The 18,152-nt window shown below is 45.6% G+C and overlaps 1 protein-coding gene across 1 annotated transcript in view; it reads left to right on the top strand.

The window, feature by feature from the left end:
* Positions 1-17,927, top strand: part of LOC105703268 (voltage-dependent calcium channel type A subunit alpha-1) — an 83,518-nt gene extending 65,591 nt beyond the window's left edge. The window contains exons 26-31 of the mRNA XM_023432489.1: positions 969-1,025; positions 5,977-6,188; positions 6,820-7,111; positions 8,545-8,681; positions 9,437-9,615; positions 11,692-17,927. Of these exons, the coding sequence (XP_023288257.1) occupies positions 969-1,025; positions 5,977-6,188; positions 6,820-7,111; positions 8,545-8,681; positions 9,437-9,615; positions 11,692-12,239 (1,425 nt within the window). The 3' untranslated portion in view covers positions 12,240-17,927. The remainder of the gene's footprint in view (positions 1-968; positions 1,026-5,976; positions 6,189-6,819; positions 7,112-8,544; positions 8,682-9,436; positions 9,616-11,691) is intronic.
* Positions 17,928-18,152: the final 225 nt, after the last annotated feature.

Raw genomic sequence — 18,152 nt, 5'->3', positions numbered from 1 at the left:
TAGCCAAACAGCTGTGACGATCATCCGCAAATGAGATCACAAATCACTGGACCGGTCAGCAAGAAAAAAGACAAAGACCTCACTGCTGATTCGATTAGCCGATTCGATATGTGTAGTGAAGTAACTCGATGTGTCCCCTCCCGAATTCGTGCGAATCCCCGGAGCAATCGGAAAGCTTATAGATTGTCCCCGAAATCGAATGTCGACTTTTCAGACTTGACGATCCATCGGCGAATCAAGGACAAAAAACGCTGACATTCCTCCTCAAAGTCTACTCATATACAAAATATTCTCTACAAAATGTCTTGAAACTTATCCGTGAAACATTTTATAACAACTCAAGTGCCTTTTTCGTCTTTGATCTTTTTTTTTGTTCTCAGAACGACGAGAATATGTCTGAAAATTAACGAATAATTAATTCATAATTAATAGTATTTGATATCTAGCTCTAATCGACACAAATAACTCATTACTCTGCATATTTTAATCTAATGATCAGGATACGACGTTCGTGATTGATTTTTCTTGTCGTCCTCGATAATCAATAAATATCGATCGATGGATCGTCTCGGCCTCCCCGGACTTCTATTCGTCTAGTGAATATTTAGGGATTCGTGAGTTATGGATGAGTTGACAATAGACACCTTAGCCAAGGAAGCTATATGTTGAGTGTTTAAACGGAAACTTTTAGCAAAAGTTACGAAACGCAGAAGTTGCCCCCCCCCCCCTTCTCTTTCTCTCTCTATCGGTCCCTCTGTCTTTCTCTGTCTATATTATCCTATCATGTTCGGTCCTACCGAGTTAGAATTTCATTAGAGTAGGCGTGTACCTTAGGTGATAGTCAAGAGGGTAAAATACTTCTACTGTACTCTAATACTTGTACTATCTAGTGATATAGTTACAACCCAGACAAGAGGATCTTCAGGCAGCTCTCAATCATCTTTGTGTATTTTCTCTTTGTTTTGCAGAACGATAACGATCGTATCGATAACGATAATGCCGGGCAAAGTCCTGCGGCCCAGGCGGTAGTACTTACTTTTTCTCTTAATTATCTCCACCCTCATTTATACCATAATTTATAATTATCTTGTGTCACCCCAACTGATAAGAGAGATTTCTTGTTCGACGAAATTGTAGGCCGCGTGAAAATTTTGTAGTTTTCGATAGAAAATTAGAAAAATAGAAAAATATTATAAGGGATCTCTCTTATCAAAACCTATCATGTCTTGTATGAGATTAATTTCCTTCGCCGTATATCGGGACATCGTGTCGCCATCACTTGTTTGCCGAACTCAAATTGAAGATATAATTCGCGAAAATAAAAAACGAGGAAGGAAGCGACACGATGCCTCTATTTTTCACTTTATTGTTTTGTTACCTTATCCGTTGTTTTCTATTAATTATCTCCACCATAATTTATACTATAATTTATAATTATCTTGTGTCACCCCAGCTGATAAGAGAGATCTCTTATACGACGGAATTGTAGCCCGCGTGAAAATTTTGTAGTTTTCGATAGAAAAATAGAAAAATATGATGAGGCATCTCTCTTATCAAAACCTATCACGTCTTGTATGAGATTAATTTCCTTCGCCGTTTATCGGGACATCGTGTCGCCTTCACTTTTTTGCCGAAACCAATTTGAAGATATAATTCGCGAAAATAAAAAACGAGGAAGGAAGCGACACGATGCCTCTATTTTTCACTTTATCGTTTTGTTACCTTACCCGTTGTTTTATGTATCTCCCCCACATCTGTATTGAAATTTTGGTTCATTGCTTAACTTGGTAGGGTATTTTTCACGGGACTTTGTACTATAACAATTGTTTATTCAGGGATCGATTTGCACTCCTAGTGCCGTTTGTCATTGTTCGAAGACACGTTTGTAAAATGGATTAATAACTATGGGTCGGTTTGTCTTGATTTATTGACTAGTTTTGACAGAAATTCTCTGCCAAGTTAATCAAGTAATTTGGTTTCCTGGTTTACTCTTTGTGTTAATTTGTATTCTTCACCCGATCGAGAGCAACACGACGGTCGTCGTTCCTGATTAAATAACTTATGTTAATTACTTGTCCGAACGTCGAAACGACGACAGTCGTGCCTTCCACATTGCCACACGTAACACGTTACAATCCTACCTTTAAGTTTCTTAGGCACCAGTCTATTAGTACCTTTTAGAGCATCTTAATCAATAGTCAGTTCAATAGAGACATAGTTTTTATATAGACCTTACCCTCAAAAACGAGACCCAACGAAGGCACGTGCTCAAAAGAGGGAACTGTTGTCGTGTTCAATTCTATATATCATGTTAAACAATAAAGTTAGGCTCTTAAAAAAAGAAATCATAACATACGTACTTTAGCTCAAAGCTACCCGTACGTGCTTGTAGATGTAAAACGCCTTTAAAGTACCTCTTAAAATATTTCGAAAGTATTAATATCAAGACTGTATCTCTCTAACGTTACGAAATAAGCCTTTCCGAAAATTTGTAAAGACAGCTTCACGTAGGCAGCTTTTAATTCGACATTAGAGATTTCGATAATCCGCGCGAGTATACCCCGTTCAGATTTAATAAATATTTTTTTTTAACAAACATGTGACTCCAAGTACCTCTACCGACCAACTGTTAACAATTAAAAGTGAGGCATTCAATGCTCTAAATTTTCATTTTTCCAATCTTTTCGATTGCGAGGGATATTATTCAATAATTTTACCCTCGACGTGGGTTAAAGTGGCGGAAACGGAAATCTGTGCTCCAAACCGGTCTCGAAAATTGCTGGAATCGTAATTATTTCATTAACCAGGAAAATTTGTCAATGAATGTTACAGAAAACCGTAACGGAGTGATTATCGCAATTGTACGCAGATTTTTTTTTTCTTTTAATGCCAAAGTTTACTCGACTTCGTATTTTTTGTGCCGCTGACTAATCCTGCCATTTCTATTTCTCTCTTCAACGCCGGGAGCTCCAAAGTGATATATAAAATTGTAACGCGTCGATAATTACGAGGGTTGCGGGATGCTTAATGCACGTAAGGTCTCGTACCCAAGACGCAATGACGGTGTAAGTAAAGCTCTAGAGAATCCTTTTCGAGACCCGAGACGCTCGTTGATCTAGTGACCGAGCTAGCTCGCCTTTTGCCTCGAAACCTTTACCAACTAGATACACGTTAGCCCGTTTTTTGGTCACATAGTGTGTAACGATAGTCGGTCATAGACCGAAGCTCTAGACACTGTCTTCTAAGAGTCTTGACACTGGCATCTCTTCTTGTCCAACTAGTTTATACGCAGACTCTTGCCAACAGTCGCAAGGAACGTACCACGCGGCCATTTTGTTTTCCGCTGGTCTTCTGTATCTGCAGATTTATTTTTGCATCTGTTCCGAAAAAGTGCTCTTCGTTACTCCACTGTTAAAAATATTTCGATATTTCAAAGAATTTAGAATAGAAATTTTGTACACCGAAACCAGAAGCACTGGCACTAGAAATAAAAACAAATATACTACATTTCGAAGACCGCCATTTCTGTACGAAAGTTCGTGGAGAAGTATTCAAAATCTTGAACAGTAAAATCAGAAAAGAAATCAATACAAATGTTAATAAATGTACTACAATGCGCGTTTTTCAAAATGCATACAATTACGTGTAAGTACATGATCAAAAATTTGAATAAGAAACTTCAGAATTTAGTATACATGCCCTCTGAAATTCGTACATTTGTATACTAAAGTCCTGAAACATTATATAAATTTCGGAATGTTGTATCTTGAGTAAACTTTTACTATATGCATAGAACATTTCGAATGGATCTTTTTAACAGGTCGAGGTGTAACGAAGAGAAGTAAATTGTTCGAAGGAGTAAAGAATTGGTGTAAAGGAAAAACTCGTACGTTCCTCTCGAGCACACCGAGGAAAATCCAATTTGGTACAAATAAATTTCCAAAAGTCGCTTCCATGTTTCGGTGGGTTAGAAAGATATTGGCGAAAAGGAGAACTCTCGATCGGCGAAAGTTTATCTGTACTAAATCGAGAACATACCTTAGGTTTTCGTTTTTCTCTCAGTGCACGGCTCGACTTGCTAGCTGCGCTCAATTCTAACCCATTTTTTCTTACGTGCCTACTTTAACACGGTAGTACATAGAGAGAAATTAACTCTTTCCTCGAGACATTTACTCGCTTACTCTACCTGACTGTCTTAACGCTCTAGTATTCTCTTCTATGCTGATGCTCTCACTAAAATTGACCGATAAAAATTGACAACTAATCCTTCTTCGAAACTAACATCAGCTGTTCGGTGTTACCAAAGTTATGCGACAAACTGCAGCGAAATTTTCTTTCACCCTGACAAAAAAGCTCGACAGTGGAGTTCCAAGCGTTTCCATTCTTAAATAGTGAACAAATTCTATGAAATTAATTGCAGAAAGTATATTCTAAATTGTATATTATGCCGAAGCTTTTTTGTAATAAGTCATTTCGCTGCGGTAAAGTTCTTTGATAAGACCGGAGGCTGTTATCGGAGTGGAGAACGGGCCAACGGGGGTCGGAAAATGGTTCATCCCTCGTTGTCTCGTTTTCAAAACCTGCCATAAATGAGAAAAAAAATATAAACCGACCCACTGAAGTCGATCCGCACCCTTATCACCTCTTGGCATGTCTTGCCCAAGCTCATACTAACCAGCCAATTTCTGTGTGCACATGTGTGCTCCTTGTCCCTTGGCAACGCTCTTTGTCGACTGTTTTAAGCTTGTGTCCTCTACTTGTATGTTTGTCGCAAAGGCGTTTGCAAGTAAAGACTGTCTGAGGTCCCCAAAATAAAAATTTCAATCCCTGGACATTTTGTCCTAATTTTCAAATATTTAAATATAGAAGTACACGCCTTAACTGGACAGCCTATACTTGTACACGTCGATTTGTTTCGTACTGTCCCCTAAGTATGTGACATCACTTCCGATGTGTCGGCATTCCCGTAAGTGTCTTTCGACGTTACCAACAATTCGATGAATTTCAACATTACAAAAGAAAATTCGTTCACAAATTCGTACCTCGCGACAAGAATCTGGAGTCGTTGGTAACGGGCCCTTTCATGCATGCTTAAGGACTGCATCGTTCTCGTGCCAATTCTTCGGATACTGTGTTGTACTCTTAAGAGCCTACAAATAACGCCTCCTTAACACGTGTCTTAATAAATAAAGCCCATATCTAAAATCTCTCGATCTGACACCATATACAGGCTTCGTAGAATAAAAGTGCCCGTCGAAGCGACCGGCTGATTCGGCCCTAAACAATTAATTAAAAGCCAAAACATCTCTTTACAAACAAGTCAAGTACTCCACCCTCCACTTGTCTGACCAGAATAGCATGAGCCCTCTCTGGCAAGCTTATCAAAACCACTTGTATCCGATAATATGAAAAAGAGAAAACTAATCTTCATTTCCAACCAAGAATCAGCTGATCGCCGGCCCGACGAGGATTCGGAAAACGAAACACGTCGAGTTTTCGGGTGACGAGTGTCAATCGATAATTTGACCCTCGAGCCCTTCGATCCTTAACTTTTGCCATTTTATTGTATCTCTGCCGACACAGTGCACCGTGTACCACCACCACTTTTTTCTGGCATGGTTTTTCGAATTTTTCTAAACCTTTGATATATTCATATATATATATATATATAATCTATTTCCGCATATATATAAATATTCATACATATTCTTGTCTCACATGTTTCGTCTCTCACACCTGTCCTTCCACCCTCTCCCTCGTCGAAGGGATCGTCCCTCGGAAGGGGTCGAGACTTCCGGGGCGATAGCGAGGCAGAGGGGCGCAGGACAGCGGGAAGGAGGGTCCTTTTTGGACGCGTCGAAAGCCTGTATGTGACTGTATACATAGAGGGTCGGTTTCTCGCGACTGCATCGCAAGTGCATCGCGAGTCTCAGAAAGTCATGCCGAGTCTGACACGGGTTTCACACGTTCGAGCAGCGTGCGACCTTCTTCAACTGCCTCCTGGACATGGCTGGGGTGAACCACACAGGAAATAACCACGCCACCGGAAGCAGGGCGAACAGCCTTGAGCCTCCGGCTGGTCATACCGCCGATGTCAAAAGTGACCATCGCCGAGAGCCCAGAGACGAAGAAGAAGGGGCTCTCGGAGTCCTAGCAGCCGCTGAGCAAAGACGCCAACGTAGCATCAGGTATCGGTCGCCACGTATTCACCTCATTTCGAGGAGCGTTTCAAAAGAGCGAAATTAGAGTCACCCATCCTGGACACGAATGCGTTCCTATAAACGAGAAGAGAAGGCATTCGTATCCGTCACAAAACCAATTCATGTATCACGAAACGCGGCAGAACTTCGAGCCAAATACATTCACGCGAGGACCGGCTCGGAAATTTAGCACTACTTCTTTCGTCCCTTTTCACTCTTTAAGTCCTACTTTCCACCTTTTACGTCCTACTTCGTGCGAACTGAATCGTACTTTAGAACTATAGGTAGAGGAAATGGAAATAGGAATTTTAAGGTCTGAAGTAGGACCTTGTAAAATCGTATGGAAGCATCCTTCTTTATGTTACCTTAAAACTCGTTCAAGAACTACCAGAGGTTTTATGTAGAATTGAAAATCGAACCTTCGACAGTAGGAATCTATTGAGTTCTATCCGCCAAGGATCCACCGTTCAGGGGTGGAGGGACTAGAAATATTTTCCTAGATATTATGAAATTTTAAATAAAATTCCCATTAGTAGTTGGAACGGTCTAACGTCAGTAGGTCGTGAATAAAGTATGTAGAGTATGTAATTGAAGTAACGTGATCCTATTTCTGTTTCAGGAACAAAAAGGTGAACTGGATGGTGTCCCACCAGTACGATAAACTAGGGAGCAGCGGAGAGAGTAGCCAGGGAGGGGGTGGGTCAGGGGTTATTGTAGTTAACGGCGAGGAACGCGCCCCTGAGCTAGAGCCATTGCTAGCAGAGCCCTCCCAGGACCACCACCATCACCACCAATACTACGATACCGACCATCAATACCACCATCACCATCACCATCACCATCACCGACCACCCTCGTACTACCAACACCAGAACACCTACGCACCTCGCTCCTCAATCCGTTACCTCAAGGTGTCGGCTCGGTCCAATCGCGGCCTGTGATAACAGGCCCCGATTTAATTTTCTAAATAAGATACCTCGATTAGAGACGTGGATCGACCTCGGGAGAGCCTCCACTCCGTACACGAGGCGTGTTTAGATGTTAGAAAGACACGTGTACGTCTCGCCACGTGGTCGCCATCTTCGCGGTGCAATTGTAGATATCCTTGCCGGAAGGTAGAGCCGGTAGTTACTTTTAGAGACTACTTTGGGAACTACTTCGGGGTCCGTGTGCGCAAGTATACTCTGGACTTGATAGAATTAGAGGAACTCCCGGTTAGGAGGACTAGAGACATCCCTTCCTCTCTTCCCGCTCAGAAACTTCGGGTGTAGCTCTGCAGCTAGTAGATCAGTTTAGAAGGTTCCGATGTCGTGGCTCGACTTTGAAGCTGGCTCGTCGTCTCGGGTACTCGGAAGTTGTGCCGAACAAAAAATTATAAATGATAATTAGAATTGTAATTTCGAGCAAGGATTTTATTGCAAAAGTGGTGTGACGTCTGCTTGCGATTTCCACCTGATTTTCACGTGATCTTGATTAAAATCCATCATTTTCTGAATAAATGAGCCTTCGGACGAAGAAATTACAGGCATGGTATTATCGACCACGAGCCAGAGTACAAGTACCCGAGCAATTGCTTCAATACATCCGAGGAACATTTAGATCAGGCAAGCCTCACAATTGTAGCCGGAACTAGTGATAGTGTAATCAACACACGATTCGATGTTGTACCGCAACATACCCGGTCGATGTTTAAGGGCGTCCCACCCTTCCCTAGCTGCTTTCGGCCCCTAAGACGCTAAACGATAGAGTCTTGTCCGCACAATTCGAAACAAGGTCTCGTACCCTGTTTCTTAGTGTGCGCGGATGGTAAGTACGGGATACAATTGAATGTTCAGAGGTAGTGATGATGACTTTACGACTCTTGAAAAGACACCACGCCGATACCGGTCCACACTCAGAACACTTAGGAGGAAGCATGTGCATGGCAGCAAATCTAATTGCATGCTAATTGACTCTCTTTGCGCCACTTAACTGCCTTTCGATTCAGCTCTCTTCCTCGACACGATTTTACACGCTGAGTGGACTCTCGCACGCCTCGAATCTTTTCGACATCATCGGAAGCTCTTCCACTTCGCTTTTGCCGCTTTCGAGCATAGTCCTAGACCTTCGTTTCGGTGCAATCGATTCGGAGCGTGCGAACCAATCGAAGTTGGAGGCAAAAGGTGTCGCAAGACGCGAGACGATCAGCTCTTGTCTTGTCAATGTCGGTCATGACAGACGCGAGGAAGTCACTTCCGCCGTCAGAGCGATTCGGCAACCGCCAAGCAGTCTGCCGAATTGTCCCCCCATGTCGTTCCTTGTTTTTTCCCCGATGGCGGGTCTCTTGACGTCCTCGTTTCTTCAGATGGAGCTGCAAGACGTCGTAGTTAGCGATTCGAGGGCCGGAAGTACGGAGAGCCTCACACATCCCGCAGAGAGGCTGCATCCTCATCATCAGGTCGCGCATCCACCTAGACATCACTCGCGATCACCCAGCTTGAGGTATTTTATACGTACTTTATCTATCGTCAAATGAAACTCAGATTTCTACACCGAGCGAAAAAATCCCTCTCTGTAAAAAAAGGAATTATTGATAAAGAAAGATTCTTACTTTCTGTTATCAAGTATATAAATCATAAAATCAATCGGACGAAGTAAGCACAAAGGGCGATATTCCGTTTTTTAAGCTCAGTCTCCCAAAACTTTTGTTACCTTTTATCGTTAGATTTTCAGTGTACATTCGTCTTGAAATGAAATTTTGATTGACCTCAACATACGAAAAACTGAAAGAGGGAACATTCTTGCACGGAAGAAGAATTTTAAGTAGAACAATATTTACTCCCCATTAGTAATTGTTTATGTCAAGTACTAAGTTGTTCGAGTTAAATACTTCTTATCCAGAAAATGGTATAACTCCCATTAATATTGTTAATACCTGAAGTCAACTCTGTACGTGACCTTTTTTTTTTCGCAATATCGGTTCTACTTCGAGTAAAATTATAATTTCACTTGCAACGCTGATAATTCCCACGCGTGGATATTTTTCGCTCGGTGTGTTACATGTTATTCTTTATTTCTCATCTTCAAATCACTTCTTCTCCCTTTCCTCCTTGTCATTCTAATTTTCACTTTTCCCTTCTTCGCTTAACTTTTCACACAAGAGAGATAATTTTCTTCATGGATCAATTTAGCTTCTCTAAAAATTGGGTTTCAACCAATTTTCATTAAATTATCTCGTGAAATGTTTTTTGTTCCAGAAGGCATTCTCCGGTCACGCACAGATCACCGTCTCCTAGAAGACACAGATACGACCATCACGGACATTACAATCACGAGGGGCCAGGCTTCAGCGACACGGTCAGCAACGTCGTGGAGATCCAAAGGCACACCCATCATCCCCATGCATCGCAGTACAATCATCGACACAGGATAAGAGGTAATTGGCGTCACTCTGAACGCGACACTGGAAGGAAACACTGAGATGATCATGACGAACGATTGTTCACGATTCCGTCACCCCGAGGCCGCTGGGTCGCCGCATGGAAAAATAGGCATATAAATCTATATACAAAGAAATGTTTGTTATACACCAAAAGATGATAGAAATTATCAACGATTATATTATCCTCGTCGGACGATCAGCGGCCTCGAGCAGAACCGATTTGAATGTGCTGTAAATGGTTTCTTCGCAAGAGGCAGGGCTCTGTGTGACTCGATGTAATATGTTTCTTCGTTTTGTTCTGTTTTGCGCTACACAGACTATTACGACCACTGCGACTATTACGACGATGGTAATTCTTTCACAAAACCGTTTGTATCTCTTGTCTCCCGTGCAGTTTCACGATTCGTTTAGCTTTCCACCGACACCACCACCACCGTCCACACCAACACGACTCTGTAACAAGGAACAGCACTTTTAGAGACATCGTTCGACCCGTATACAAATTTTGCTCATCCCCAAAACCATTGTACATTACCGATAACACTTGTTCGATGTTCTTTCCTACGTTGTGGCCCTCGTTTGACGTCGACCTTTCTTTTTTGAATAATTTCAAACGAGCGTGAAGAACTTGCGACGTCCTGGAAAATCTTTCCAGAGGAACTGAGACAGTAGGGAGAAAAAAATACGTGTTAATAAATGATATCATTGTTGCTTCTTCGGCAAGTTCTTCAGGGTCGGTCCCCAGGTTTGCATCGTGACCCAAAATTTGAGACCGCTCGAGTAATTCTTGGTTCGATTCCATGTCGAAGCTCATCCGCATAAGTCGCATGCATGGAGGCTTGATTATACAAGTCAATAGACTTATCCTGCTTGGGCATAGTCACGTAAAAGCTCGATGATGGCTAGAAAATCACAATTCAGGTTGAAAGTCGGAATCGCACCGCTCGTTAGCGTTTTTTACTTTGGCTTCCACCGGCGCTCGCAATCCCTGCTAGTTTTTCATTGTCGGTAATGTGTGCACGTCAGTGTGTAAGACCCCACACGAACACCAACTCGAAGTCACGGGACACTCCAGTCATTACACATCGGACAGTGTCATCGACTCGCTAGTCAATGCAACCGTGTCATGCGATGATGAAAAACGGGTTAGACAAGACCAACTCGTGCCGCGATATCGAAAAGGCTGTAAACACTCATTTTTCATTAGAACGGCCTTAGAGTGTCATGGTAGTACCTAGAGACCGACTTTTCCTTCAGAAAGAAGGACGAGTCTCCCTTCTTCTCCTCCAAATCAACCATCGCCTATCGAGATCATCCCCTTTGAATATCGACAACCCAGGTAGCACACCGACGTCGATATCGCGTCAATAAATGATCATCGATTACGTATTGACTTTGGACCCCACGTCAAAATGATAATAAAATCACGTCATCATGTCGGACAAACGATGTCAAAATGTTACGGCAATACGATCGATTAAGAGTAATCGAGTTTAACTCATTTTGGAGGCTTATATACTAAAAAGACGTTAACATCAAATTTTTACGATAATCGGAGGTGGAGATTGAAAAAGTTTCGCACTAAGCTGACAAAATACGATGAAAATGTACATACATTTTTAACACACTTCGTAACTGAAGTTTTACACTGAAAAACGTATAATGAGAAAATTACAAATTAGACAATGAATAAATACTTTCAGCCGTATAAAGAGTACGGACATCTTTTAACATCGAAGATACGAAGATAAACCTAAAAATCAGCAAAAAATACCATATAACATCGAGATCGGGGTGCTACCTCGGGTGAATTCTTGGTTCCTTTCCCTCCACCGTCCGCATTTCACTCCGGAGACTGACCAGGGTAGAGTCCCCGTAGACCCTCGCGTACATACCCGAGGAGGCCGGTCGGCGGCGAGGACCGAAGAGAGCAGGAAGTGTCCCCAAACGAGCGACCACAGGGTCCTAATCCTCGAGAGCCCCCTCCCATCCCGCTAGAGGAAGCCCCAAAAGTCGCGGCAGGAGTCGGACCGGCTACTAATGCGTGCTCGTACGCTCGAATTACGGCAGATCCTTCGTTAGGGCCGTGGAGCACGTCGACGAGTCCGGCGAGGTCGCCGAGTCCGGTGCACAGGATGGACCATCAGGGGCGGCACCACTACGGAACGACGAGCCTGGAGCAGCGCTCGCGGAGTCCGAGTCCAGTGGGGGGCCGGCAGTCGGCGCATCCGCACCACCCGCACCACCCGCACCAGCACAGCTACCCGGTCCTGGTGACGAGGAGGGGACACGGGCGCAGGCTACCCCCCACGCCCAACAAGCCGTCGACGCTGCAGCTGAAGCCGACCAACATCAACTTCCCGAAGCTGAACGCCTCGCCGACACACGGGCCGCACGTTGGGGGGGCACCGGGGGCGCCCGGGGCGCCGCAGAACGTGCTCAGCTTCGAGCAAGCCGTGGCGATAGGCAGGGGGGGCCGCCTGCTGCCCAGTCCTGTGCCGAACGGCTACAAGCCGCAGCCGGCGAAGCCCCAACCGGCGCAGCCCCAGGCGGCGCAGCCCAAGCAGCGGGCGCCCAGGTCCAGGCACTCGGACAGCGACGAGGACGACTGGTGCTAGCCAAAGTGGGACCCTGGACGGTGGTCTGGTGAAGTGGACGCCTCGAGGGGCCTCTCGGTCTGCGCGTGATCCCACCGGCCCCCGGGCCCCGGGATCAGTCCGAAGAGGCGCGTCGATCGCGACGACCGGAAGGGGTCACCGAACGCACGAGGAGCCGGCCTCGACCCGGGACTTTGGCGGCCGCCGGGGGCCCCCGACCCCAGGACCTCCCGAGGGGCCCTCGGCGCCCCCGCTCTCTTGCTCAGGGGTCCTGCGAGCGGGAGGGGATCCGACTTTTTCTACCACTATTTCCATTGACTGTCGCGACACTTGTCCGGCGCGCGTCCGCGGTCCGCGCCCCGCGTCCTGGGAGTCCGGCGAGCCGAGGACGCCACCGAGAGGAGGACTCCCCGAACACCCTGGATACGGTCATGGATGGTCCTGCGAGCCGGGGGAAGAACGACTCTCGCGGGGAAGGGATCCATGACTGAAGGACGAAGGACCCCGAAGAAGAAATCCCGTGCAAATGGACATCGCCGTGGAGTCGTTCGCCCTCGCCCGATCTACTTCGTCGAGGTCGTCCGAGTCCCTGCGCAGCGAACGGAGACTCCGCGGATGATCCAGCGTCTTTTGCGGGAGCCACGTCCAGGATGTCTGGCGGGGTCGGGACGACGCCCAGGAGAGGAGCTTCGCGCGCTGCAACGAGTACCGCGAGTTATTGTCGTTACTACCGCTGCTAAACTACCGTTGCTGCTACTGTTACTACTATCACTACTATTGCCGTTACCACTACTACCAGTACGCTATAACCGAACCGCTGCTGCTACTAATCTTCACTACCACTACCGTCGGCCCGACAAGGCTAGGATCGCGAAACCACCGACTACCGACGCCGGTTACACGCGCCGCGTGCCGCGCATTCCGCGAATTCCGATAGAAAATTCCGCGAATTCCACGAAACTGTACAGACGGGGCGACTTATCACAGGAGTGCGTGCGACACGCGCCGCGTTATCGCGCGCAAACCCGAGATCCATTACCACGTAACATACTGCCAATCGTACGGGGCGTTTCAGGGGATACGAGTAGACAGAGAAACAATGTGGAGTCTCGCGTATACGCGTATACATACCTACGCCTAGGTAGATGTATATACGTTAAGTGGAGAAAAGTTAGTTTTCAATACTTCGTGCTTGCGTGAGGCAGATACGTGTGACCTGCGGATTATAATTACCGTATAAGAACAGTAGTGGTCGGAAACGGGCGAAATCCAAGATGGCGGCGATTCGCCGCCCCGGGGGTCCCCGGCGACGCTCGGGTCATCCCGAAACGTTTAATCGACTCCACTTTTCGATTCGTCCCGGATTATTCGAGTAGGCCATCGGTTCTCCCTGGGAACCCCCGCATCCTCGGGGACCCCACGCGATCTCGCCACGTTTCATCAGGATTGCGTGGTTTCTTCCCTTAAGTGCTTTACAAACTCAATCGTATTTCATACGTCGCGTAACGTCGCTATATAATGAAAAAGAAAAAGGTAAATTTAAAACGAAGAAAAGTGCGTAACGTACCGCGTGTAAGGTATATCTCGTTCGTATTCCTTGATGGGAGGTGGAAGGGAGGCCGAAGGAGAAAGTGAGGGGTATGAGAGCGAGAAAATGGACGCAGAGGGGGGATGAGAGAGAGAGCGAAAGGGTGTGTGTGCGCGCGGGCGCGTGTACGTGCGTATGTGTGATAAGGCGAGCCGCGAGGGGGCGATAGCGAGCGGGGTAATGTTAAATATTATTAAAATATTTTTCTGTGATAAATCCGAAAATCTTAGTAACTTGGCAGACTGTCCTGTCGCGGATTGGTCCCCTGCCGCAGCGAACATGCGGCACTTTTCAGCCCCCGAAGTGTCCCCGGGGATGTCGAGTTACAAAGTCGAGGGAGATCTGGCGAGAGCGAGAGAGACGGCTAGCTCACGGGGGCGGGAGAGAGAGGGAGAGAGAGAGGGAGAGAGAGACAGAGAGCGAGAGAAAGAGAGCGAGAGAGAGAGAAAGAGAGAGAGAGAGGGAAAGAGAGCCAGCCTCCGACGAGGAGAAGGAGAGGACTCAAACTAATCTTAACTTAGACTTACGCAAGCAGATGACCAAGATCTTAACGATGAACTAACGTTAAAGAAACCACTAAAGCTAATCTAAAGTTAAAGGACGCGAGGTCCCGTGGAAGGGCGGGGACCCTCGTCCTCGCGTCCATCGGAACAAACGACAAAACAAAAGACTCTCCCTAGATAATCGCGATCATGATTATTAATTATCTATATTACTACCGTTAATACCGATTATTGTTATCATTGCCGTTATATCATTACTAACGTTATAGGTTGACCTTCTTTCGTCACTACGGTCATTATTACGTTTATTACCGTAATTATAATTAACGTTAAGCCGGGCGAAAACGACGCCGAGGCGAGGCGAGGGTCCGACCACGTGGACCCTAACGTCAAAACTCGACGCTTGGCCAGCGACCGGATACCGATGGGTCAACCGTGTCGGGGCCGTTTCTATACCGTACTATTAACAGGCGTAGCATGTCGCAACTTTTCTTATACGACGGAGACCGATTCGTCCTCGCTACGGTGCAGCGGCGAAGGTCGCTCCCGAGTGCCACGAAGACGCGCCCCGGAGACCTCCTCATAAGGGAGGAGACGCGCGGCCCTTCCTTCCGGTTTGTCTCGCAGGATGAGATTTCCCCTTCCGGATGTGGATATATTTTCTCCCTTATACGGCCCGGCGCCGCCTGTTACGACTGTTGCCATTGTGAAGCAATTTTACGTCGCGTTAAGGTATAGTGAGATGACGTTGCGCGGGTCCAGCGACGAGGTCGCTGAGGAGAGGAGGGGCCGCGACCTCCGCCACTCTGGCACTCGGGACCGACGGCCGGATTATTATGAATAACTGAATTATATTAATAAAATGAGAGAGAAACTGCTCCCGTGGACTTTTTTGCGTCTCTTTTCGCCGCCTCGGGGAGGGTCCTTGAGAGAAGCTCTTCTCGGGCGACGCCACTCGTAGGGTCTCCAGGCCGACCCGATGAACGGGACCCTCGGAGGTGCTCCTTGTCCCTCTTGCTCTCGGAAGAGAGACTGTCCGAGATTTAACCGAAGACGAAGAGAGACAGGGATTCGAAATATACCTGCGTGCACGCGTTTTCGCGGATCCCCGGGACGGAACGCCATTCCGGGTTTTCTGACTTCGCGGTTCAACGTTCGACTCGGACATCGACTTTTAGGGGAACCATGAACTCGGACGTTGGCTTTGGGGTTGAACGATGAACTCGATAGTCGGTTTCGAGATTTAACGTTGAACTTCATCGACGGATTCGGAAATGAACGTTGAATTCTATCGCCGATTTCGGGATTAAACGTTGAACCCGATCGCTAACTCTCGGGTTGACGATGAACTCGATCGCCCGATTCGGTGTTGAACGTTGAACTTCCGAATTGAACGGTCAATTTGGTCTGATTCTCGATTCTTCATCGGCCGTTCGGAATTCCGCGGAACCGGGAAACGAGCATCCGTGCAACGCATTGCCGATTGGATAACGATCGATCGAATTACTGACTAATACTTACGTACCGATTTCATTACTTGCATTTAATAAAAAGATGACACGTAAATATTTACGATTAAGGATTTTTCTACTTATCTATCTGTCTCGGTGTGTACGCACGTACGGCAGAGTGTGTACCTACGTATGCACGGAGACACGCGTAGACGGATGTATATTCACAGTTTTGCGTGGGTACGTAACCAAATATAACGATACACGCCCATAAGTATACACACTCTCTCAGATAAACGTAGCACGTGCGCGTTATGGAAAGATTTAAAGAAATAACATGAACGAAGTTGTATTACAGTAATTATAAAAATTAGTGTCCTGTCGATAATAATGTCTCGTCACCGATCTCTGGGGCTCCGAGGCTCGGTAGGATTTCATACTTTTACAAATAATTCGCGAAAGTAGCGATACTTCTCGAGCTCTTAATCATTGTACCGATCACTCGCGAGTCATTGATTCCGATATCTGCGATTACACGTCGATCGGGTTATCCGGGTTCGAGTTAGATCGATTTGTCGTTCGGCCGACAATACTCGATTTCTTTCGTTCGTTATTTTCTTCCGAGCGTTATCCCACTCTGTGACGTTTCCATAAGTGTTGAACATTTCCTGAATTTATGTCCGATTTGCCGAGATAATATGCGAGGTATAGCCAGGAAATTTCTAGCGGTTCCTCTGTGTTTGGAATGTAGAGTCGATTTTTTATTCTTATGTGTCGACCGAATTTTGGGGATTCTCGATCGAACGACGAAATCGCGCGGTTTTCCTAAAATGCACTGTAAAGAATTCGCAAAGTCGACTTTAAATTCGCTCCCATTTGGTGGAGGGTCTAATATCCTTTTACGTAACCGCAAGGAAGTAAAACTTTTTGGATGTAATATAACTTGGAAGGGGTTTCGATATTTAACGTCGATCGAAGTAGTCCGCAATCGAGTCGCGCGTTGATTTCCGAGGTAGGCCATTTTTCTTACAATGCAGAGCTGCGCAGCAGCGCTCGCTTATCGCGTCAATTTTGATTAATTCGTACTCACCGGGAGAATTTATCACTGCGAATGCGAGGGAGAGAATGCCACAAATATGTATCCTATACGAAGAATCATTATACATTCGTAACAAGAGTTGCCTTAATATCTAACGTTCATTGATCACGGTTCGCACTGAGATGAATGTGAAAGAGACCCGCTCATTTTCATTTCCTCCGATGGCGAAATTCTTTATACGTTTCCCTGTAACGATCGACTACGTCGCTCTCGAATACTAACCGGACGATTACTTCATCGAGGAATTATCCACGACACATTTTTCCGACCGATTCGCGGTACGTCGTTAAGTGCGCGTGGTATCGGCAAAACCGTCTCCGAGTAATTTTTGCAAAAGCGAGGACGCAAAAATTTGGCTTTCGAAAAAGAATCCCGTGCACATTGCGCGCGAGTCACCGCTCAAATGTACACGAATATTTACGAGTATGTAGCAGGTAATTCGTGTTTGACAATTGTCGAGTTATATACCGCGGGTGCAGGATTACCTCCTCAGGTGGAAGACAAAATTCTACGAGTAATATATAAGGAGCATGTAATTTAATACCTGGATTGGGTATATACCATTTGTACATAGCTGGTTTATAAATATGTATTAGATTTTGTATACACTGCGTTCGAGAATAGCTTTTGTGAAACTTGTACATTTCCTATGTAATTTGAGCCGCCCTTGAGATAAGAGTAAAAATTAGTCTCGCAGGGCGCAGATATTTTAAATACGTTTTAATGGTATAAAGTATTCAGTAACCATTGCCGTTTTATCGAGGAACTCTAGTAGTTATACAAGAAATGTAAACGCAAACCTGTAAAAAGCTAGAAGAGACGTTTCCTCGCCATCCTCGTGACTTCTTCGAATAAATATTTCCACCTTCTTCTCGCGAACTTCCTAGAACGTAAAGTAATATTACCTACTCGAAACGTATTCAAAATGGCGGACGAACGTTTCTGCGAGAGAGTCCTATCGGCCCCAAAGAAATATCTCGCAGCTAGATCTACATTCCACCTCTCCAACCGAAGCAAGCTACCTTCAAATTTGTTACTGTTGCAAAAATATACATATAAAACAATTAATCCCATGTAAGCCCTCATTCTCCCGAACTTCACCGTCGCCGGGTTCCCCGATTCTGGGGACGGCGCATACAAACTTGCAATCCGCGACGTACAAATATTATATACCCAATCCATAGTACAATACTTTACGTCATCCTCGCTGGAACTATGTTTTGGTGGAGTACAAGAAATCAAAAAGATAATGAGAGAACTACAAGACGCGGAGGATGCGAACGAGCGATCGCT

The sequence above is a fragment of the Orussus abietinus genome, unplaced genomic scaffold (assembly GCF_000612105.2).
Source record: "Orussus abietinus isolate OABI.00-Male unplaced genomic scaffold, Oabi_2.0 scaffold331, whole genome shotgun sequence".
Taxonomy (NCBI): Eukaryota; Metazoa; Arthropoda; class Insecta; order Hymenoptera; family Orussidae; genus Orussus; species Orussus abietinus.
This window is presented reverse-complemented; position numbering and strand designations above follow the sequence as displayed.